Raw genomic sequence first — 23,102 nt, 5'->3', positions numbered from 1 at the left:
TGACTAGAAAACTTTCAGCTTTGTTAGGTTTGTTGGAAAACAGTCTGTATGCCACTCTTCTGTAGACTCATTAAGATCACTCTCTGTGAATTAATCCCTCAGTGCTTTAATATGTTGGTTATTGTTTCAAACTGCTCTAGAATTTTCCCAGGCTAATGTGTTTTGTTTTCCCGTGGAATGAATGCTTGTTTACAGCTTAGAGTTGCTCGAATTTCTGGCCTCTTGATGGCAGAATGCGATACCAGTTTTTCTAGGATAGTAGCAAGTTGATGGTTTATTAAGTTTATTTTGTACTCTGTTTCAGTTGTCAGGAGCGAGACTTGCTGCCCGAGAAGCTCATAACCGAAGATATCAGCCTCCTTTATCCCGTTCGCAGTGTGTGGAAAGGTACTGATGCCGTGTCATTTTAATTTATTATCCTATTGTTGTTTTTTCCCTCTGTGCCTTTAAGTTTACTTTCAGTAATTAATTTCTTTTTATTGTGGTAGAATATATATATAAGATAACATTTGCCAATTCAGTGGCATTAATTACATTAACAGTGTTGTGCAGCTATCACCACTATATGTTTCCAAACTTTTTCATCACCCAAAACAGAAATTCTGTCACCAGTAAGCAATAACTCCCCATTCCACCTTCCTCCCATCCCTGGTAACCTCTAATCTACTTTTTGTCTCTATGATTTGACCATTCTGGGTACCTCAGATAAGCGGAATCATCAATATTTGTCCTTTTGTGTCTGGCTTATTTCACTTAGCGTCGTGTTTTCAAGGCTCATCCATGTTGTAGTATGTATCAGAACTTCATCCTTTTTATGGCTGAATGATGTTCCTTTGTATCCATGTACCACATCTTTTTATTTTCATAAATTTATTTATTTATTCATTTATTTTTTGGCTGCATTGGGTCTTCTTTGCTGTGCGTGGGCTTTCTCTAGTTGCGGCGCACAGGCTCTAGGCATGGGGGCTCAGTAGTTGTGGCTCGCGGGCTCTAGAGCGCAGGCTCAGTAGTTGTGGCACATGGGCTTAGTTGCTCTGCGGCATGTGGTATCTTCCCGGACCAGGGCTCGAACCTCTGTCCCCTGCATTGGCAGGCGGTTTCTTAACTACTGTGTCACCAGGGAAGTCCCTGTACCACATCTTGTTTATCCATTCATCCATCAGTGGACACTCAGGTGTTTCCACCTTTTGGCTATTGTGAATAATACTCAACACATGTTGGTGTATAGATATCTGTTTGAGCCCCTGTTTTCATTTATTTTGCATATATACCTAGGAGTGGAATTACTGGATAATATGATAATACTATGCTTCGTTTTTGGAGGAACTGCCAACCTGCTTTCTTCAGTGGCTGCACCATTTTACATCCCCATCAGCAATGTATGAGGGTTCCAATTTTTCTATGTCCTTGCCAACACATTATCTTCTGTTTTTTTGATTATAACCATCCTAGCAGTTGTGAAGTGGTATGTCATTGTAGTTTTGATTTTCATTTCCCTCATTATTAATGATGTTGACCATCTTTTCATATGCTTTTTGGCCATTTGTATATCTTCTTGGAGGAATGTCTATTCAAGTCCTTTGTCCATTTTTAATAAGGTCGTTTGTCTTTTTGTAGTTGAGCTGCAGGAGTTCTTTATATGTTCTAGATATTACACTCTTATCAGATGATTTGAAAATATTTTCTCTCATTCTGTAGATTGTCTTTTCACTTTCTCAATGATGTCCTTTGATACACAAGAGTTTTTAACTTTGATGAAGTCCAGCTTTCAATTTTTTTGTTGTTGTTGCTTGTGCTTTTGGTATCATAGCTAAGAATCCATTGCCAAATCCAGTCTCATGAAGATTTACTGTAATCTTCCTTTTTGAAATACTAAACCAAACAAACAAACAAAAACTTTTAAAAGCTGTAAACATTTGTTTTTAAAAATCTTAATTTTAAAATTTTTTTTATTTTTTTAAAGATTTTTTTTTTTTTTGATGTGGACCATTTTTAAAGTCTTTATTGAATTTGTTACAATATTGCTTCTGTTTTATGTTTTGGTTTTTTGGCTGTGAGGCATGTGGGATCTTAGCTCCCTGACCAGGGATTGAACCTGCACCCCCTGCATTGGAAGGCGAAGTCTTAACCACTGGACTGCCAGGGAAGTCCCTAAAAATCTGCATTTTTTAAATGTTTTATTGGGTGAACTGGAATTGAGTCATAGATTTAATTTTTTGGCAAACTTGTGAAAAGAATTCATCCCTCTCCTTTGTTATAGGCGTTGTGTTCTGTGTGCTGGGAGAGACTTCTTTTTTTTTTTTTTTAAATTTATTTATTTATTCATTTATTTAATTTTTGGCTGCATTGGGTCTTTGCTGCTGCACGCGGGCTTTCTCTAGTTGCAGTGAGCGGGCACTACTCTTTGTTGTGGGGCGCAGGCTTCTCATTGCGGTGGCTTCTCATTGCAGAGCACAGGCTCTAGGCGTGCGGGCTTCAGTAGTTGTGGCACACGGGCTTCAGTAGTTGTGGCTCGCAGGCTCTAGAACGCAGGCTCAGTAGTTGTGGTGCATGGGCTTAGTTGCTCTGTGGCATGTAAGATCTTCCCGGACCAGGGCTCGAACCCGTGTCCCCTGCATTGGCAGGCGGATTCTTAACCACTGCGCCACCAGAGAAGCCCTGGGAGAGACTTCTTAAGAAGCCTCTGTCTGGGTTGCTGATGACAAATAGGTTTTTTTTTTTTAAATTAATTAATTAATTAATTTATGGCTGTGTTGGGTCTTCGTTTCTGTGCGAGGGCTTTCTCTAGTTGTGGCAAGCGGGGGCCACTCTTCATCGCGGTGCGCGGGCCTCTCACTATCGCGGCCTCTCTTGTTGCGGAGCACAGGCTCCAGACACGCAGGCTCAGTAATTGTGGCTCACGGGCCTAGTTGCTCCGCAGCATGTGGGATCTTCCCAGACCAGGGCTCGAACCCGTGTCCCCTGCATTGGCAGGCAGATTCTCAACCACTGCGCCACCGGGGAAGCCCCGACGAATAGGTTTTCACTCTCATGATAACTCCTGCTGGTTACCTGGGCTGCTGTGTTTAGAAGGATTCTGAGGTCATATCTAGGCTAAGTGTAAAGGAATACTGGGATCTGTTAAAAATGTCTTCTTGAGCTTCTTAGTAGCTTTTAAAGTCCTTTGATAGGGGAGGCTTTTCTTGAGATAACTTGATTGCCCTTTAACTGCGGTACTTAATCAGTGATTAAGTCTACTTAATTTATGGGAATTAAATCAACAACAAAAAATGTTGAAAAAGGAATTAATGTAAATTGAGCACCACTGAGCTAGGCACTATGCGAGGTGTTTTCCATGATATATTGTTTAAATCCTGCCAAGATGGTTTACTTAGATGAGAAAATTGAGGGCTTGGAGAAGTTAAGTAACTTCATCACCTTCATGCTATTAGAATGAATGAGCAGTGACTCAAACTTATGTCTCCCAGATTCTAAAACAGTATTTTTAAGCATATAAGCAGATAGTAATTAATATATGATGTGTAGTGATTTAATTTAAGGAGATATAAGGATATAAAACAAAGAGTTATATAGAGATATATTATTATGAGATTATTATAATGAGATAGAATATCGAAGATGCAGAAAGTAGAAAAATAATCACTAATGGTTTCTCCCTTTGAACCCATCACCTTGGTCATTTTGTAGTCTTCCTTCTGGCCTTTTTTCCTATGCAAAGTTTTGTTGTACAAGATTGTGGTCATAATGTGGACATAGTTTTGTACTCTGCCATATCACTTTTAGCTGATAAGCATGTACTTCATATTATTACATAAGGATATTGGTGATACAGTTACACTCTATAAGAAAATTTAGATGATCTTCTTTCCTTGTGTAATAAGATTTTAGTCTGGAGCTAAACCACTGTGCAAGTCTTTGTACTACCAGAGTATGGTTTTTGATACTGAAGAATTTTTGAAATTCACATTTCATGTTAATTAGAATTTAAAAACACTGGCTAGACTATAGAATATTAAAGAATTTTCAAAAGGTTATTTCTTGGGGGCCATAATTTCATCTGTTATTTAGTGTTGATTCTTGAGAGCATGTCTTAATAAAGTCATTTTCAACATCCTAAATCATCTGTGACCCAAAACCTCAGATTTTGTTGTCCAAGCCTCCATCCATTCCATCCATCCAGTCATTTATTCATTCTTTGTTGAGGGTTCAAAAAGAACTTAAAATGCTAGTAATGGAGTTGAGATATATTTAAACATAATACAGTGCAAAAGAAGAATGGTTTGTGTTGACAGTATTCATAGAAACGATTGAGTACTCTGGAAGATCAGAAACTTTACAGCTAACTTGTGCCTTAGCTGATCAATTCAGTTTAAGGATATAGTATGCGAACAGGTTTTGGAGGATGGGTAAAAGTTTTTGCTTTTGAAATGTAATATCATTGATTTCACTGGATCACTTTATAATTGATGCTCTTATGCTTTCTTACATGCTTTCGACAAGAGTGAAAGGTTTGAAATCAGTCATTTCTCAAAATTAAAAATTTTGCCTTTTTAAAACCAAAGGCTTACTAAATTACCTATTCTATGTTATTAATTACTTACTCTCTTAGTGTGTCTTCAGCTTGAGACTGGCAGATTATTCTTGTGTGTAAGTGGACGTAAGGATGACGTACTGTTGAGATTATAATTGTTTTCTAATTTAACTTTATACAACTCATTTATGTTATCTTATTAAATAACTACTATATTTGAAAGTGTTAAAATGCATTAAAACATTATACCCATTCTATAAAGCAAACTTTTTATCTGTTACTGTGACATAACGATAGCTTTTCATTGACTGATTTAGTTTTGAAATTATTAGAAAGGAATAATGGTAGCTATTGAGATAAATTGACCTTTCTTACTTGATTTTTATTATGGAACTGGCAGTGCTGCACAGACTTCTAGGTTCTACAGAATAGGATTTGATATTCATTTTTCTAATTTCAACCATGCTTTATATTCCATATGTGTTCAGTTGACAGATTTACATTTTGTGCCTGAGACTTGACTTTCCTTATAGTTTTTAGCTGCCTGTTATGCCCTGACATGTGTTATTCTATTATGTAGTATGTTGACATCTTTATCGTGACCGCTGAAGTCTTAGGGAAGATATATTTTAATGCTAAAATCAGCATTAATTTATGTGCATCCCGATAGTTTTGTTTAGTTGATATTTCATTCGGTTATGTTTTTTTCAGAGCTCATTTAAACTCAGATTTTCAAGGTCTGCTATTAGGGAAATGCCATAAACATAATTTGTCTACTCCCGGAAAGTCAAATGGAACATCAAATGGAGATCAATAAAAATGACATTTCAAAATGCTAGCCTGCAATTTGTGCGTCATGCTGAGCCATGCAGCAGAATGAATTTCTTCTCCCCCCCGGGTGTGTGTAGTAAGTACAAATGAGGAAGGAGCACTGAGTAATCCCGAGTTCCTGGGAGTCTCAAGTTCTTCCTACCAAACTTAAAAAGAACCCTTTGTGTCTGAATGTTACATTTAAAGCCATGCAGTTGAATGATAATGATATAATTTTGAATAGAAATATGCACAAGATCTCAGTTGATCTTTTGTCAAGAGAAGGTTAATAAACTAGCAATAAAAGCTTTCTGAAGGACGGTTTTGACTAGGCACAAAATACATCAGTGGAGGTTCATTTAACATTGTTCTTTTTTTCCTTCATTTAAAAATAATTAAGCTTAGTGCCTTAAGATAGTCCCATGTAGTGAGTGAATTGCCACACTAGCCCCTCGCTTTGAACTCTCATCTCTTCCTGGTGATTTTGCAGCTTCTGCTGCCTTCAGTTGGCTTCACTTGGTGTGTGATAGGCTGTCCTTTTGACCATATTTAAGTAGCAGAAGCTGGCACAGCGTCATCTGTTTGGGGAGCTTCCTTTCTCCTTTTTCCTATAAAGCCCTTAATTGTTTTCATCATTCATTCAATGACACGTGTTTACTTCTCTAATATCAAAAGTGTGCTTCTGCTCCGTTTCTCTGTTTTGGTCTCTGAGTGTATGTACAATAACTTTGTGTTTTGGGACTGAGTCATAGGATAATGGCAGTGACACTCCACCTACGGTCTGGCTGATGGCAGTTATAAATCATGTCTCAATATCCTAGATGCTAAAATGTGAAAATGTTTGCATCTTAGAAGTGATTGGATTTTGCTTTGTGATCCAATCTGACAGGCTCTCTTTTTTCTCTCTCTTTTTTTTTTTTTTTTTAATAAATTTATTTATTTATTTATTTTATTTATGGCTGTGTTGGGTCTTCGTTTCTATGCGAGGGCTTTCTCTAGTTGCGGCAAGTGGGGGCCACTCTTCATCGTGGTGCGCGGGCCTCTCACTGTCGTGGCCTCTCTTGTTGCGGAGCACAGGCTGCAGACGTGCAGGCTCAGTAATTGTGGCTCATGGGCCTAGTTGCTCCACGGCATGTGGGATCTTCCCAGACCAGGGCTCGAACCCGTGTCCCCTGCATTGGCAGGCAGATTCTCAACCACTGCACCACCAGGGAAGCCCTCTTTTTTTTTTAATTAATTAATTTATTTGTTTTATTTTTGGCTGTGTTGGGTCTTTGTTGCTGCACGCGGGCTTTTCTCTAATTGCGGCGAGCAGGGGCTACTCTTCGTTGAGGTGAGCAGTCTTCTCATTGCGGTGGCTCCTCTTGTTGTGGAGCGTGGGCTCTAGGTGTGCGGGCTTCAGTAGTTGTGGCACACGGGCTCAGTAGTTGTGGCTTGCGGGCTCTAGAGCGCAGGCTCAGTAGTTGTGGCTCATGGGCTTAGTTGCTCCGCGGCATGTGGGGTCTTCCCGGACCAGGGCTCGAACCCATGTCCCCTGCATTGGCAGGTGGATTCCTAACCACTGTGCCACCAGGGAAGTCCCCAGACTTTCTTTTAATGGGTGGGTTTAGCCCGTTTTCATAGTGGATATGACAGATATGCTTGGTCTTAGTTTTGTTATATTATTTTTATACTTCCTGTTTTTATTACTTCTTTTTATTCTCTTTCACACTATGGTCTGTTTGTTTTTCTTTTTTTAATGTGTGTTTCTTCTGTATTTTTGTTCTAATGGTTGCCTTTGTAACTTTTTAAACCATATTTAATTTTTTTTTTAGATTGCCTTCCTCCATCTGAAAATGAGAAATGATTACTTAATATGTTTCTTCTTCCTCTCTCTTTCCTTCTCTATAATTACTATCTGATTTTTTAATTATTACTATTTTAAAGCTTTATTTATTTATTTTTATTTTTGGCTGCCTTGGGTCTTTGTTGCTGCACGTGGGCTTTCTCTAGTTGCGGTGAGCGGGGGCTACTCTTCCTTGCGGTTTGTGGGCTTCTCATTGGGTGGCTTCTCTTGTTGCAGAGTACAGGCTCTAGATGCGCGGGCTTCAGTAGTTGTGGCACTCGGGCTCAATTACTATCTGATTTTAGTTGATTATTTCTTTTTAGGGTTAACCTTTATGCCTTTGAATATTGCTTATAGCTCTTTTACTTGGTTTTTCTGTTTTAAATTATATCTTTTGGCCGATGGCTCTAAAACATGAGAAAATCAATATACTTTTTGATTTCCCTTTCCCTTCCTCTTCCCATACCAGTTTTTTTTGGTTTTATATTATTTACATTTTGTACTCTAACTGTAATACCCATAATTTTTTCTGTTTTTAGTCTGTGGTCAAATGGATTTAGTGCTGACTGTTAGCCCCTTTGCTGTAGTTTCTTCACTCATCTCCTATTTGGCTGAAATTCATCCTCTAGCAGTTTTACTTTTTTTAAAAAAGGCTTTTATTAATCAAAAAAATTTAAATCAAAATATCTGAGTGGCTATTGTATGATTCCATTTATATAAAATATGTAAATCATAATAACTTCTTTCCTACACAGCTTTTTATTTTCCTCCTAGTTAATAACAGTTTTGAATTTGTTTGTTGTTATAGTGACTATTTGCTTAATTATTTATGTGCTTCAGAAATGATTCAACTGCAAACTCTCTGCCTGTTGTCTGAATCCTTTCAGAACATTCAAATGTAGCATAATCTATTGGTTTCATCTTCTTGGAGAAATTTGTCCTAGAGCTTTCAGAAATGTTCCCATCTGTAATGGTTGCCCTTTCTCCTTGGCATCCAGCTGTCCAGCAGGTTCTTCATGAAGGATCCGGGTGATATAACTATATAACCTGAGTTCTTCCAAGTCCAGAAATATTTAATTCCTTTATTCTTTTTTTTTTGAAAATTAGAAATTTGATCTCTTTATTTTTTCTTTTACATATATATTTTTTTAAATTGAAGTACTGTTTAATTTACAATGTTGTGTTAGTTTCTGGTGTACAGCAAAGTGATTCAGTTCTCTCTCTCTCTCTCTCTCTCTCTATATATATATATATATATATATGTTCAGTTATATATTCTTTTTCAGATTCTTCTCCATTATAGTTTATTATAAGATATTGAATATAGTTTCCTGTGCTATACAGTGGACTTTGTTGTTTCTGTTTTATATATAGTAGTGTGTATCTGCTAGTCCCAAACTCCTGATTTATCTCTCCCCACCCATCTTTCCCCTGTGGTGACCATAAGTTTGTTTTTTATGTCTGTGTAACTCCTTTATTCTTGAATGGCATGGTACTTAAGTATAAAATTATTTGGGTGTATGTTTTACTTGGGGACTTTGCAGGATTGCTTCATGTCCTCCAGAGCAGTGCTTCTTAAATGATCTGTGTTAAAGGGTCAATCTTTTGCCTGTTTGCTTGTTTTATGTTTTTATTTTTATTTCTAGTCCACTGGGATCAGATACTTCTGTAAATATAATAGAAATAAATAACTAGAAAATAAAATGAAAAAAAGAGAAGACATATAAATGATAAGCCCACATTTTTTATTATTAGATTGAACAGACCTAAAAGTACTCTGTCTAATTGGTATAAAAGTTTCTAAACACGTACAATGGATGTCTGTCTTTGTCTCATCAGGAACTGGAAACATTTGGCGGCCAGCTCCAGTGCATGGCCCTCTTTGCGGAGCACTGTCCTAGAGTTAAGTAGGTACTGTAGATGTCTGGGGCCAGTTTGATTTTGATCACCCAGCAGTTGACTTGATCTTTTTCCTGAATGCTTAAAAGGAAGTAAATATTTTGAGATCTTGCATTTCTGAAAATACCTTTATGCTGTTACTTGATTGATACCTATACAGATGATAGAATTCTAGGTTGGGAATATCTTTCCTTCAGGGTTTGGAAGGCAGTGCTCCATTTTCTTCTGTCTTCATTATAGCTGTTGAGAAGTTCAAGTTCAACAGGTTCATTCTTGATCTCTTATGTGTGACCTGTGACTTGTTTGATCCCTCTGTCAGTTTTTTAGAATCTTTTTATTCCTAAGGATGTGACATGTCATGATGATCTATCTGATGTAAGTCTGTTTTATTTTATTTTGCTTGGTGTTAGGTAAATCCTTTCAAACTGGAAACTCATGTTCTTGGGTTCTGAGAAATTTCCCAGATTATGTCTCTATTGCCAAAGAATGAAAAACCAAGTCTCACATGATTTTAGGACTGAGTACAACCCGGGTCTTGCTTAGTGATCTTCTGGAGTTGTCTTTGTTTTCTTTGAGTTTAACTCTTCCCTTTACTTTAAAACACTTCTTAATACCTTTTATTTAGGAAAATGTCAAGCATATACAAGAGCAGAGAGAACAGTATACTAAGAACCTCCTGCACCCACACCCAGCTTCATCAGTCATCAGTACGAGGCTAATTTTGTTTCTCCTGCACCCTTTACCCCGACCTCCAATCTGGACATTATATAGTTCTACCCGGAAACACTTCTCTATGTATCTTAAGAGATAAGGCCTTTAAAAAAAACATGATCATGATACTATTAAAATACCTAAAACATAAACAATTTTTTAATATTACGTAGCATGCAGTTAGTGTTCAGTGTTTCTCTGGTTACCTCATAAATGCCAGTTTATAATTGGTTTGTTCAAATCAGGATCCATAGAGGCTTTACACATGGCAGTTGGTTGATATCGTTAATCTTTTATTCATTGAAGAAACAGAGTCATTTGTCTGATAGAAATTTCCATATTCTGAATTTGGTTGATTGCATCCTATAGTGTCAGCTAACATTTATTCTATCCCCTGTATTCCTTGGAAAGTAGAGGCGTCCCCAGAATCAAGTTCAGTTTTAGGAGCAACACTCTTCTGTAAGTTGTGTGGTCTATTTCCTTTTATACCACATCAAAAGGCAGATAATGTCTGGCTGTTCACTTAGTGTGTTATAAGATTGGTTGTGTGTTCAGGTCATATAGGTATAGGCCAGCCTATACCATCCATTATAAAGTTCTATGTCGCTGTTTCTTTTAATGATTTCAGCAGTAATTGACGATCATTGCCTAGAGTTATAAGGGTTTACAAATTCTGTCATCACTCATGCATTTATTAGCTGCCATTCTTTAAAGAAGAACTTTGTTTCATCAACTGTTGACTTAACTGTGTTACAGTTCATCTGGGAAGTCAAGATAAATGTTTAATTCTTCCCCTCTTATTGTTTGTTTTCAGCCTGTTTTCGGAATAATGATTTGGTACCCCAGCAACTTACAAAGTTGACTTATCAGGGTCATTGTTCTTTTATTTTTAATATCACTATGAAAACATGTATTTTAAAAATTTAGTTTTTTTTTAGTTAATTGAAATTATTCCTTTTGGTATAGCACTTTTTGAATTGGATTTAATTTTTACAATATGATGGAAGTTATAGGTAGGGTGCCCATATAATTTTAATCCAAACCAGAATACTTTCTGAGAGTAAAAGGGGGCACTAACTAGATGGAACTCCAGGACAACAGATGTGAACTGGGACTGTCCTGGGCAAACAGGGATGTATGGGCACCCTGGAGGAATGTGGGTTGTTAGGGGAAAATTAACATTTTTTCCCCAAATTTTTCAGCTTTACTGAAGTACAATAATTTATGTACAATAAGTTGCACGTATTTAAAATTACAGTTTGATAAGTTTTGACGTGAAACCATCTACTCATGAAACCATCACCACAATTAAGAATATGAACATATCCAGTACCCCCAAAAGTTTCCTCCTCTACCATTGTCCTATATTCCTCCATCCCCAAAGGCCGCAGATAACCACTGATCTGCTTTCTGTCACTATAGATTAGTTTGCATTTTCTAGAATTTTATATAAAGGAATTATACAGTATATAGTATTTTTTGAGGGGATGTGTGTCTAGTTTCTTTTACTTAGCATAAATATTTTTGATGTTCATCCATGTTTAAGTGTTTGTATCATTAGTTTATTCCTTTTTATTCCTGAATAGTACTGTGCTGTATGGATATATTTTCACCTGTTTGTAGACATTCAGGTTGCCTCCAGTTATTGCCTACTACAAATAAAGCTGCTACAAACATTTGTGTATAAGGGTTTGTATGGACTCATGTTTTTATTTCTCTTAGGTAGATGCCTAGGAGTAGAATGGCTGGATCATACGATAAATGTGTTTAACCTTACCAAACTGTTTTCCGAAGTAGCGGCATCATTTTACATTCCCACTAGCAATTTATGAGGTTCTAGTTTCTCCCCATTCTACACAACACTTATTATTACTTTTTAAATTATAGTCATTATATTAAGTGTGATGTAGTATCACATTGTGGTTTTGATTTGCATTTCCTTTGATTGCTAATGATGTTGAACATCTTTCCATGTGCTTATTGGCTATTTGTATATCTTCTTTGGAGAAATGTCTATTCACTTTCTCTGCCATTTTTTAGTTGGTCTAGTTCTTTTTATTGTTGAGTTGTAAGTATTCTTATGTATTGTGGATGCAGTTCCTTTACCAGATACACGATTTGCAAACATTTTCTCGTTCTTGGGTTGTCTTTCCACTTTCTTGGTGGTATCCCTTGCAACACAAAAGTTTTTAATTTTGATTAAGTCCAATTTATTTTTTCTTTTGTTGCTTACGATAAGGGTGTCTTTTGAAGAAAAGTTTAAAATTTTGATTTCCAATTTATTGGGTTTTTTTTTAATACTTTGTGCTTTTTAAGTCCTATTTAAGAAATCTTTGCCAAATCCAATCATTATTATTTTCTCCTATGTTTTCTCCTAGAAGTTTTATAGTTTTAGCTCTTAGATTTAGGTCTATGATCCATTTTGGCTTAGTTTTTCTTTTTTTTTTTTGGCTGTGTTGCGTGGCATGTGGAATCTTGGTTCCCTGACCAGGGATTGAACCCATGCCCCCTGCATTGGAAGCATGGAGTCTTAACCACTGGATGGGGAGGGAAGTCCTTGCTTAGTTTTTAAATATGATATGAATAGGGTCAGGCTTTTGAACCTTTTAAAATCAGTTTTTCAGTATCTGCAAAAAGTCCTGCTGAAATTTTAATTGAAATTGTATTGAATTTATAGATAAAATTGGAAAGAATTGACATCTTAATAATACTGAGTTTTATAATCCATAGCCATGGTATATCTCTCCAGTTACTAAGTCATCTTTAATTTTTCTCTATGACATTTTGTAATTTTCAGTGTACTGTACTGGGGTTATATGTCTCTTGTCAGATTTATTCCTAAATATTTTATATTTTTAATGCTATTTTAAATTGTTATATTTCAGATTTCAGTTTCTGATTGTTTATTGCTAGTCTGTAACAATAGAGTTGATTTTGTATATTATCTTTTATACTTGATAAGCTTACTTATTTAACAGCTTTTTTGAAGATTTTCTTAGGACTTTCTATATACATGATCATGTCTGTGAGTAAAGAAGTTTTAATGTTTCCTTTCTAATCTGTGCCTTTTATTTCTTGTCTTATCAAAGTGGCTAGAATCTCTGGTCAGTGCTGAGTAGAAATGGTAAGCGTAGACATCCTTGCTTTATTCCAGTCTCAGGAGGAATGCTTTCAGTCTTTCATCAGTGGTGTTAGCTCTAAGTTTTTCTTAGATGCCCTTTATCAGGTTATGGAAGTCCCCTTCTATTCCTCATTTTCTGAGATTCTTTATCACAGATGGATGTTTGATTTTTGTCAAGGGCTTTTTTCTGCATCTAATGAGATCATTTTCTTTTTTTTTTTTTAGAAATTCACGTTCTTTTATTTATTTATTTATTTATGACTGTGTTGGGTCTTCGTTTCTGTGCGAGGGCTTTCTCTAGTTGTGGCAAGTGGGGACCACTCTTCATCGTGGTGCGCGGGCCTCTCACCATCGCGGCCTCTCTTGTTGCGGAGCACAGGCTCCAGACGCGCAGGCTCAGTAATTGTGGCTCACGGGCCCAGTTGCTCCGTGGCATGTGGGATCTTCCCAGACCAGGGCTCGAACCCGTGTCCCCTGCATTGGCAGGCAGATTCTCAACCACTGCGCCACCAGGGAAGCCCCCGAGATCATTTTTTTTTTTTTAGATTTTTAATACAGTGCATTGCACTGACTGAATTCAAACATTAAAGCAACCTTGCATATCTGGGGTCAACTACACTTGGTCATGATGTATTACCGTTTTTATATATGTGTTTTTGATTGACTAAAGTTTTGTTAATAATTTTGAGTTTGTGTTCATGAAGTATATTGGTGTTTAGTTTTCTTATAATTTTTTTCTGGTTTTGGTATTGGAGTAATGTTGGCCTAATGAAATGAAGTGGGAATTATACCCTCCTTTCTGTTTTTTGGAAGAATTTATACAGAATTGGTATTGTTCCACTGTTTTCTAATTTCCAGTGAGAAATCTGGTATCATTCTTATCTTTGTTCTTCCGTGTCTTTTTTCCCTCTGGTTTCTTTTAAGATTTTTCTCTTTATCAACTGATCTTCAAATAATTTTATTATAATGTATCTTATAGTTTTCTTCATTTCTTGTACATGGGGTTCACTGAGCTTCTTTGATCTTTGAACGTAATTTTAGAAAATTTTAACCATTATTTTTTCAAAAAATTTTCTGCCCCCTCCCCCCTTTCGGGGGTCCATTTTCATGTATTTAGGCCCTTTGGTGTTTCATTTTGGATAGTTTCTAAGGCTGTGCCTTCGAGTACACCAATTTTTTTTTTTTTTTTCTGTAGTGTCTGAACTGCTGTTAGTCACATCAAGGGTATTTTTCATTTCAGACAATTAAAGAATCTTTATAGGTTTGATTTGGGTCTTTTTATATTTTCCATGGCTTTCCTTATGCTCATGCTTTCCTCTACCTTCTTGAACATATGGAATATAGTTATAATAAAATGGCTTGAATGTCTTTGCCTACTGATTATATTATCTCTGCCATTTTTGAGTTGGTTTGAATTGATTGATTTTTTTTTAAATTTTCTCTAATCATGGGTCATGTTTTCTTGTTTCTTTGCATACCTGGTTATATTTGATTCAGTGCTGGCAGTGTGATTTTTACCTTGTTGTATACTGGATATTTTTTATTCCTTTACCTATTTTTGAGCTTTGTTCTAAGATACAGTTAAGTTACTTGGCTAATGTTTGATACTCTTGAGCAGGAGTTGGCCAACGACAGTCTGCAGGCCGAATCTGGCCATGCCTGTTCATTTCTGTTCGGGTTTGTGGTTGCTTTTGTGCTGCAGCGATAGAATAGTCGTGACAGAGAGAATGGATGGCCTGCCAAGCTCAAAGTATTTACTGACTGCTCCTTTATAATCCCTTGCTTTTGAAGGCTTATCTTTAAGCCTGTTGGAGGACCAGAGCAGCCTTGGGGTAGGGCTGATTTCTTCCCACTCCTGAGGCTGTATGTCCCGAGCGCCCTACCTGATGCTTGTGGATTCAGAGGTTTCTCACTCTGGGCCCTGGGTGGTTGTTCTACCTGCTCATTTCCAGCAGTCCTCTCTCTCTTGGTAGGTAGTCTTTTCACGCACCTGCTAATCAGTGCTCAGCATAGACTGGAGGGGAATCTCAGCAGGCCTTGGAGCACTAGCTCAGTGTCTGCTGTCTGCCTTCCGTGTACTCCATGCGTACCATCCAGTGCTCTGCCTTGTGGATCCAGCTGCCTCGGCCTCCACGATTTCTCAGCTCTACCTCATCAACTTGCTGTGCTACGTTTGGGGCCTCCATCCTGTGCAGCCAGCTCTCCACGGGCAGGAAGCTGAGCAGCTGTACTGCTCACTCACCTCTTCCCTTCTCTCGGCATTCACTGTTTGGGCTGCCAGTTGTCCAATATCTTTTTTTTCCTACTTTTTTCTTTTGTCCAATATCTTAAAACTGTGGTTTCATATATTTTATCAATTTTTTGAGGGCCAGGATGGTAAATCTGGTCTCTGTTGCTTTTTCGTGGCTGAATGTGGAAGTCTTCAACAATGAACAGCTACTAATGAATGGTAATAGTAGTAAATTCAGTGTGTCTGTTGCCAGGGAGGGTGCTGGTTCCTTCCACTTGCACCTCATGTCTTAGGGGCCCTTTTCTCTACTGACGCTCTTACTTTGAATTACTATTAAAGTTTCTTCTAATATCATGCTCCTTTTTCTTTCCAGTCATAGATAAAGCTGTCAAAAGAACAGTAATCATAGAAATAGAAACATTTAAATTACCAGCATGATGAGCTTATTTCTTGCTATAGCCATTCAGAATATCTATTTCTCACTGCCTTGGGTGCTTTGAAGTGAAACTGTGCTTATATACAGAAAGTTTTAATACCCACTTTGATTCTATGCTAAGTTCACAGTTTTTACAATGCAGTTCAGAGTTTAGTTCAACTGAAATCATATGACTCTTCTCAAACTCTAAGAATCCTTTAGTGCACTATTTGGCATGCTTAGATCTAGACATTTCTGACCCTCTATGAGCCATGATAATCTTACTTATTTTTCTTTTGTTTTCTTCCTCTGCTTTCTTTTTTTAAATTTTTTAAAGTTTATTTATTTATTTATTTATTTTTGGCTGCTTTGGGTCTTCATTGCTGTGCATGGGCTTTCTCTAGTTGTGGTGAGCGGGGACTGCTCTTTATTGTGGCACGTGGGCTTCTCACTGCGGTAGCTTCTCTTGTTGCGAAGCACGGGCTCTAGGCACATGGGCTTCAGTAGTTGTGGCACGCAGGCTCAGTAGTTGTGGCTTGTGGGCTCTAGAGCGCAGGCTCAGTAGTTGTGGCTCACGGGCTTAGTTGCTCCGCGGCATGTGGGATCTTCCTGGACCAGAGCTCAAACCCATGTCCCCTGCATTGGCAGGCGGATTTTTAACCACTGCGCCACCAGGGAAGTCCCATCTTACTGTGATTTCTTAGCTGGATTGCATATACAAAATCAGCAGTTTTAAAAACGTACTGTGATTGTCTTCTCTCTTTAATCATCAGTAATAAAATGAAAAGAGAGGGGGAAAAAAACCCAAAGTAGTGACTTTGAAATCAGATATAAAGATGACTTGAAAGGGATCAAATAGGCTATCTGGTATCGTATTTTTTAAGGCTTTGATTATTGTTTTGCTGCTTTGGGGGTGAGCTTCTCAGAACTGCCTCCATCAGTACTGCTAAGAATAGAGGAACTTTGTGGGAACATTTTTTCTTTTAGGAGGTAATTTTTCTTGCTAAGTATGCCATAAGAAATTGAAGAATGATCTTAATTTCTCATTTGAAAATGACTGTCTTACTGAGCCAGCCTGTTTAACACCTCCAAGTTAGAACACATGGATTTGTCAATAAATTTAAAGGTGATAGTAGTCTCCATTACTACTAAGTTGTTTGAATAATATATTATATTCACATTTTAAATGGATATTGATCTTCAGCCAGTGACTAAATTGGAGCATCTCAATTTTTAAGAAATCGCTGATTCTTTTCCACTTGGTAGGTATGCAGCCAGACATAAATCCTAGCCAACATTCCACAGATTGTTTTGTACCTTTGCTTCTTCATGCAGTACTCTTTAGGAAGTAATGATACTTTTTGCATGTTAAACCTGGCGAAAATCAATTGTCTTTAAAGCAACAAACTTAAAGTGTATTCCTTTGTGTTTTGTTGTGTCTTGAAGGTACTTGAAGTTTATTGAGTTGCCCTTGTCTCAGAGAAAGTTTTGTCAAAGATGTCAGCAGTTGCTGTTGCCAGATGATGAGGAAAAGCATCGCAAGCATCAGATAGTGGGTGATATTTCTATCACCCAGTTAAAAAGGCCCAGTCAACTCCTTTATCCATTGGAAAACAAGAAGACAAATGCCCAGTATTTGTTTGCTGATAGGAGCTGTCTGTTCTTGGTAGACCTACTCTCTACCCTTGGGTTCAGAAGAGTACTGTGTGTTGGGACACCAAGGTATGTTATATGGTATTTTAAACATTCTCCCATCACCACTATTTAAACTGTAAGAAAATTTATTAAGTAGTTATTTATTGGGTTGGCCAAAAAGTTCGTTCAGGTTTTTCCGTAAGATGTGGAAAACCCAAATGAACTTTTCGTCCAACCCAATACTATGTGCAGGTTACGACATGAAGCTTCAGGTATACAAAGGAAGTATAAAGCATGGTCCCTCTCTGAGGAGTTTGTAATCTTTATTCCATTTGAGAGAAATCTTTATAGATTTCTCATATATGATAGGAGATTCTTTCTGATTTGATTCTTAAGTTATTTATTATTTTAGAGTTTTCTGTTTCAGATGAGATCCATCCAGTGTTTTAAAAATATCTGTGAAATTTAAACCTTGCTTATACTTGCCAAATTTTCTTCAGTGTTTCACTGAAATATTAGAAATATCAGGAGAACATCGATGGGTTTTTTGTTTGCTTGTTATCTATGGCATTTGTAATTTCTTATTAAATTTGCTTTCACTAATTGCTTTAGGTTGCATGAGCTGATCAGGTTGAAAGCATCAGGTGACAAGAAGTCTAACATTAAAAGCCTTTTATTGGATATTGATTTTCGGTAGGTTTACAAAGTATAATATTTATTCTCCTTCATTGTGTTCTGTTTCTTTTTAATGTTTTCGTCTTATTAATCCTATTACAATCCTTTACTTAACATTTAGAAGTAGTGATTGGTTATAAGGTATCATTTTAGTCATATAGACTCAACATGTAATCTTCCATATTTCAAATAGGGAGGTGGTAGATTTCTCCTTTTGCTAGTGTGCTTCCTAACTGTTCTCTGAATATGTCTAGTTGTCTTAGGCTTATAATTTAGAGATACATTTCAATTGAGTGAAACTTCTTCTCATATGCTTATTTTTCAAGGGTAATTCCAAATTTCCTCCAGAATTTTGTTTCATCATGATGTTTTAAGTGTGATAAGACATGTATTTTAATATTTTTACTGGATGATGTGCATACTGTCTTTCACTGGACATGACCTGAAGTGAAGGGAGCGCTAACTAGGAAATAGAAAAGTCCCGAGGCAGAGGATAAACAAACAGATAAGCTTTGTGGGAGAGGGTCAGAATGAAATGGCACCTGATGTGTTGGAACAAACAGGTGAGACAGTGGACCACATCTTGAGTCCCCCCTCTGGTGGTAATTGAGAAGGTACAGACGTTTGATTTACAACACAGGATGGCAAATGTGTCCCTCCTCAGACTCTGATTCTGTAAACTTGAAGTACTCTTCCTAGTTTCTGTAATTGTTTGATTTCCGGGAGTTCATGGTGAGTCTGTAAGACACTGTGTTCTTAGTATATTTTACTTGTTCTTGAGTGTATTGAAGGAATCGGGCTTTGAGTTTCTTTTTATTTAATCTGATAGAGTCTATTTGGCCAATATTCCAGCATTTGCTGGATTCTCTCTAGTATTATTACTCAGGTTCTCTATGAAATTACATATGCTTTTTCTCCCTAAAAACAGGCAGACAGATTTTTAAAGTGTAGAAAGTCACAATAAAAAGTACAGCTTTCGTTATTTATTTTTCTTTAGATTTCCAAGTCAACTTTAGGTTATCTAATATAAGCACATATATTTCTCAGAAATAACCCACACTTTCTGTAACACTCATCCCTTATTAACAGGACTAGCACACACTTTACAAATACCTGCTTGTTTTGAGTAATCCTCGGGAAAATGGAATTCCATAAGTGATAATATGGACTTCTTCTTAAACTCAAATTCTTTTTTTAAATTGAGGTATAATTCACTTGAAATTTACCATTTTAAAGTGTGTATTTCAGCAGTTTTTGGTATATTCACTAGGTTTTGCAGCCATCACCCATGATTCCAGAACATTTTTAATCACACTAGAAAGAAACTCCTTACTTCCCCTAATAACCATTAATCTGCTTTCTGTCTCCATGGATTTGTCTATTCTGGATGTTTTATGTAAATGGAATCATACAATGTGTGACCTTTATGTCTGGCCTCTTTCACTTTAGCATAATGTTTTCAAAATTCCTCCATGTCATAGCATATAACTGTACTTCCTTTTATGGCTGTATAATATCCCATTGTATGAATATCTCAATTTCTTTTTTAATTACCATGTTTCTTTCCTAAAGTATTATTGTTAAATTATTATAAATGTATTATTTTAAAGGTAGAAATTTAACTTTTGAGGTCTTATAATAACAATATTAACAATAACTAGTATTTAGTGAATATTTGTCACGTGTCAAACCCTATTCTAAATCCTTTGATCCTCACAATAGCCCTATAGGGTAGATACTATTAACATTCTCCTTTTCCTCAGAATAGAAAACTGAGGTACAAAGAAATTAAATAACTTGACCAAAGTCACAGTTTATAAATGTCCAGCTCAGGATTCAAACCCAGTCAGTCTGGCCCCCAAAATTAAATTATCCTCTGGAAATAACTTTGCTTTTGGAAGTGTATATAAGCCTTTCTTATATAGCCTATATTTCTCTCTTGTCATCCTTCTAGCTTTCCCTTTTTCCACCTATCCCCCTGCTTTGTTCCACAACAGTTTTCAAATGTGTTAATAACTGGTTTCCCTGTTATTCAGGTATTTAGAGTCAGGCATTCATATTAGGCAGGAATCTTTCTTTCATTAGAGTCCCAGAAATCCATTTATGTCACTGTGAATGTATTGGCTCACACTGCTGGAGTCTAGGGTATAACAGGCTTCAGTCCAATTGAGATCCTGGGCCTCACATAATTTTTTAGAGCTCTGTCTTTCTCTCTCTACCTCTCATTCTGTGTTTCTCTCTGTACTGGCCTTATTCTGCAGACAGCTTCCTTCATTCTGCCAAGGACTTTGGTGGGCAGCAGCTTTAAACTTACATAGTCTCAGCTGAACTGCCCAGTAGAAAAAGAATCTTTCCCGAGAGCTCCAGCAGCAAAACTCCAGTGAGTACTCTGCCTACCTTGCCTGGGGTTACATAGCCATTCCAGAACCATCACCGTGGCCTGGCAGATAGGGTGCTATGGAGTGGGTTCTCCATAGGAAATAGGTGTTTGACTGAAACGAGGGGAGGTATAGGTGCTGGAAAGACAAAAAAAAGACAAAAAAAAAAAAAAGATGTCCACAACAGAATTATTCAAGACAATATATGTCAGCAGCACATGCGTTTTCATCTCTCTTGGGTATTGTATTAATTTGCTACAGCTGCCGTAACAAAATACCACAGACTGGGTGGGTTAAACAATAGAAATTTATTTTCCCACAGTTTTGGAGGCTAGAAGTCGAAGATCAGGGTGTCAGTAGGTTTGGTTTCTTCTTTTTTTTTCCCTTAATTTATTTTATTATTTATTATTTATTTTTGGCTGTGTTGGGTCTTCATTGCTGTGTGCGGGCTTTCTCTAGTTGTGGAGAGCAGGGGCTACTCTTCGTTGTGGTGCACGGGCTTCTCATTGCAGTGGCTTCACTTGTTGCAGAGCACGGGCTCTAGGCGTGCGGGCTTCAGTAGTTGTGGCACACGGCCTCAGTAGTTGTGGCTCACGAGCTCTAGAGTGCAGGCTCAGTAGTTGTGGCGCATGGGATTAGTTGCTCCGCGGCATGTGGGATCTTCCCAGACCAGGGCTCGAACCTGTGTCCCCTGCATTGGCAGGTGGATTCTTAACCACTGCACCACCAGGGAAGTCCCAGGTTGGTTTCTTCTGAGATCTCTCTCCTTGGCTTGCGGATAGCTGCCTTCTAACTGTGTCATCACATGGTCTTTCCTGTGTGTGTGCACATCCCTGGTATCTCTTTATGTGTCCAGATTTCCTCTTCTTATAAAGACACTGGTCATACGCATTGGGGCCCACCCTAATGACCGCCTTTTAACTTAGTCACATCTTAGTACACCTGAAACTAACATAACATTGTACATCAATCATATTTCAATTAAAAAAAATTTTAAAAGGATAAATGCTTAAAATTAATTTAATTACCTCTTTAAGGGCCCTCTCCCCAAATACAGTTACCTTTTGAGAGACTGAGGGATCAGTGCTTCAGAATATGAATTAGTTTGGGGGACACAACCAAGGCCATAACAGGTATATACCTAGGAGTAGAATTGCTTGGTCATGTGGTAATTCTATGTTTAACTTCTTGAGGGACTCCCAAACTGTTTTCCAAGGTGACTGCACTGTTTTACTTTCCCAACAGCAATGTATGAGAGTTCCAATTTCTCCACATCTTTGTCAACGCTTGTTATTGTCTATCTTTTTGAAGTAGTGTCTCATTGTGGTTTGTTTTGCATTTTATTGGTGGCTAATGTTGTTGAGCATCCTTTCATGTGCTTATGGCCAATTGTTTATCTTTTTGGAGAAATGTCTATTCAGTCCTTTGCCCATTTTTAAAATTGGTTATTTGTCTTATTGTTGAATTGAAAGAGTTCTTAATATATTCTGGATACTAGACCCCTATCAGATATATGATTCGTAAATATTTTCTCCCATTCTTTGTGTTTTTTCACTTTTGATGGCGTCCAATCATTCTGTTTTCTTTGGTTGCTTGTGTTTTAGGTGTCATACCAAGAAACTATTGCCTAATCCAAAGTCATGAATATTTACACTTGTTTTCTTCTAAGAGTTTTTAATTTTAGCTCTTACATTTAGGTCATTGATTTCTTTTGAGTAATTTTTATATATGGTGTGAGGTAGGGGTCTAACTTTATTCTTTGCATGTGGATATCCAGTTGCCTTGGCACCATTTGTTAAAATGATTATTCTTTTCCCATTGAATGGTCTTGGAACCTTATTGAAAACCAAATGACCATAAATATATGGATTTATTTGTAGACTTTAAATTCTATTCCATTGATCTATGTCTGTCTTATGCCAGTCCCACGCAATCTTGATTATTGTTGCTTTGTAGTGAGTTTTGAAATTGGGAAGTGTGAGTCTTTCAACTTAATTCTCTTTCAAAATTGTTTTGGCTATTGTGGGTTCTTTGCACTTCTATATGAATTTTAGAATTACCTTGTCAGTTTCTACAAAAAAGGCAACTGGGCTTTTTATAGGGATTGCATGGAATTTATAGATCAATTTGAGGAGTATTTTCATCTTAATATTAAGTGTTCTGGTTCATGAATATGAGATGTCTTTCCATTTATTTAGATATTCTTAAAGTTCTTTAAACAATATTTTGTAGTTTTCAGTGTGTAGGACTTGTACTTCTTTTGTTAAATTTGTTCCTAAACACTTTATTCTTTCTGTTGCTATTGTAAATAAATTGTTTTTTTAAATTTCATTATGTATTGTTCATTGCTACTGCCCTGTTTACTTGTTTTTAAAAAAATTGCAATAAAGTACACATAGTAAATATAAAATTTACCATGTTAACCATTTTTTAAGTGTATAGTTCAGTAGTGTTAAGTAAGTGAAGTACATTCATATCGTTGTACACATTCTCCAGAACTCTTTGCATCTTACCTGATGTACTTTTAATTTGAAAGATTTATATGACCCTTTAACTCTTTTGCCTTAAATGCCATGCCTTGTAGTTTTACCTTTCTTGAGCCTGTAGTTCAAATCCCCTGGTCAGAATAGGGAGTGGGGGATGTGGATAAAGTTGTTTTATAACCTATGGAATACACAGATGCTTTTTTTCTTTGTGTCTATAAACCTCTGTGTGTGTGTTGCAGACAAAAGCTGAAGGTATAGTACTATGGTATCCTAGCATAGGTTCTTTGATAGCTACTCTGTTTCTGAGTCAGTTCTGTAAAAGGTCAACATTGGGTGCTAAGATAGAGCTGGTTTATTGACATATGTTAGTAGCCAGAATGAACTCA

The 23,102-nt window shown here is 36.9% G+C and overlaps 1 protein-coding gene across 3 annotated transcripts in view; it reads left to right on the top strand.

Annotated features, from left to right (window-relative positions):
* The window catches only part of ZCCHC4 (zinc finger CCHC-type containing 4), a 51,441-nt gene that overhangs the window by 1,481 nt on the left and 26,858 nt on the right, over window positions 1–23,102 (top strand). Inside the window, exons 3-5 of one of the 3 annotated variants that reach the window (XM_059923244.1) lie at window positions 305–387; window positions 16,989–17,264; window positions 17,790–17,870. In XM_059923244.1, coding sequence (XP_059779227.1) covers window positions 305–387; window positions 16,989–17,264; window positions 17,790–17,870 — 440 coding nt within the window. The remainder of the gene's footprint in view (window positions 1–304; window positions 388–16,988; window positions 17,265–17,789; window positions 17,871–23,102) is intronic. The other 2 variants (XM_059923245.1, XM_059923246.1) reach the window with 2 other exon arrangements.

This window comes from Balaenoptera ricei, chromosome 5 (genome assembly GCF_028023285.1).
Source record: "Balaenoptera ricei isolate mBalRic1 chromosome 5, mBalRic1.hap2, whole genome shotgun sequence".
In the NCBI taxonomy this organism is placed as follows: domain Eukaryota; kingdom Metazoa; phylum Chordata; class Mammalia; order Artiodactyla; family Balaenopteridae; genus Balaenoptera; species Balaenoptera ricei.
The sequence above is the reverse complement of the archived record's forward strand: the minus strand, read 5'-3'. Positions and strand labels throughout refer to the sequence as shown.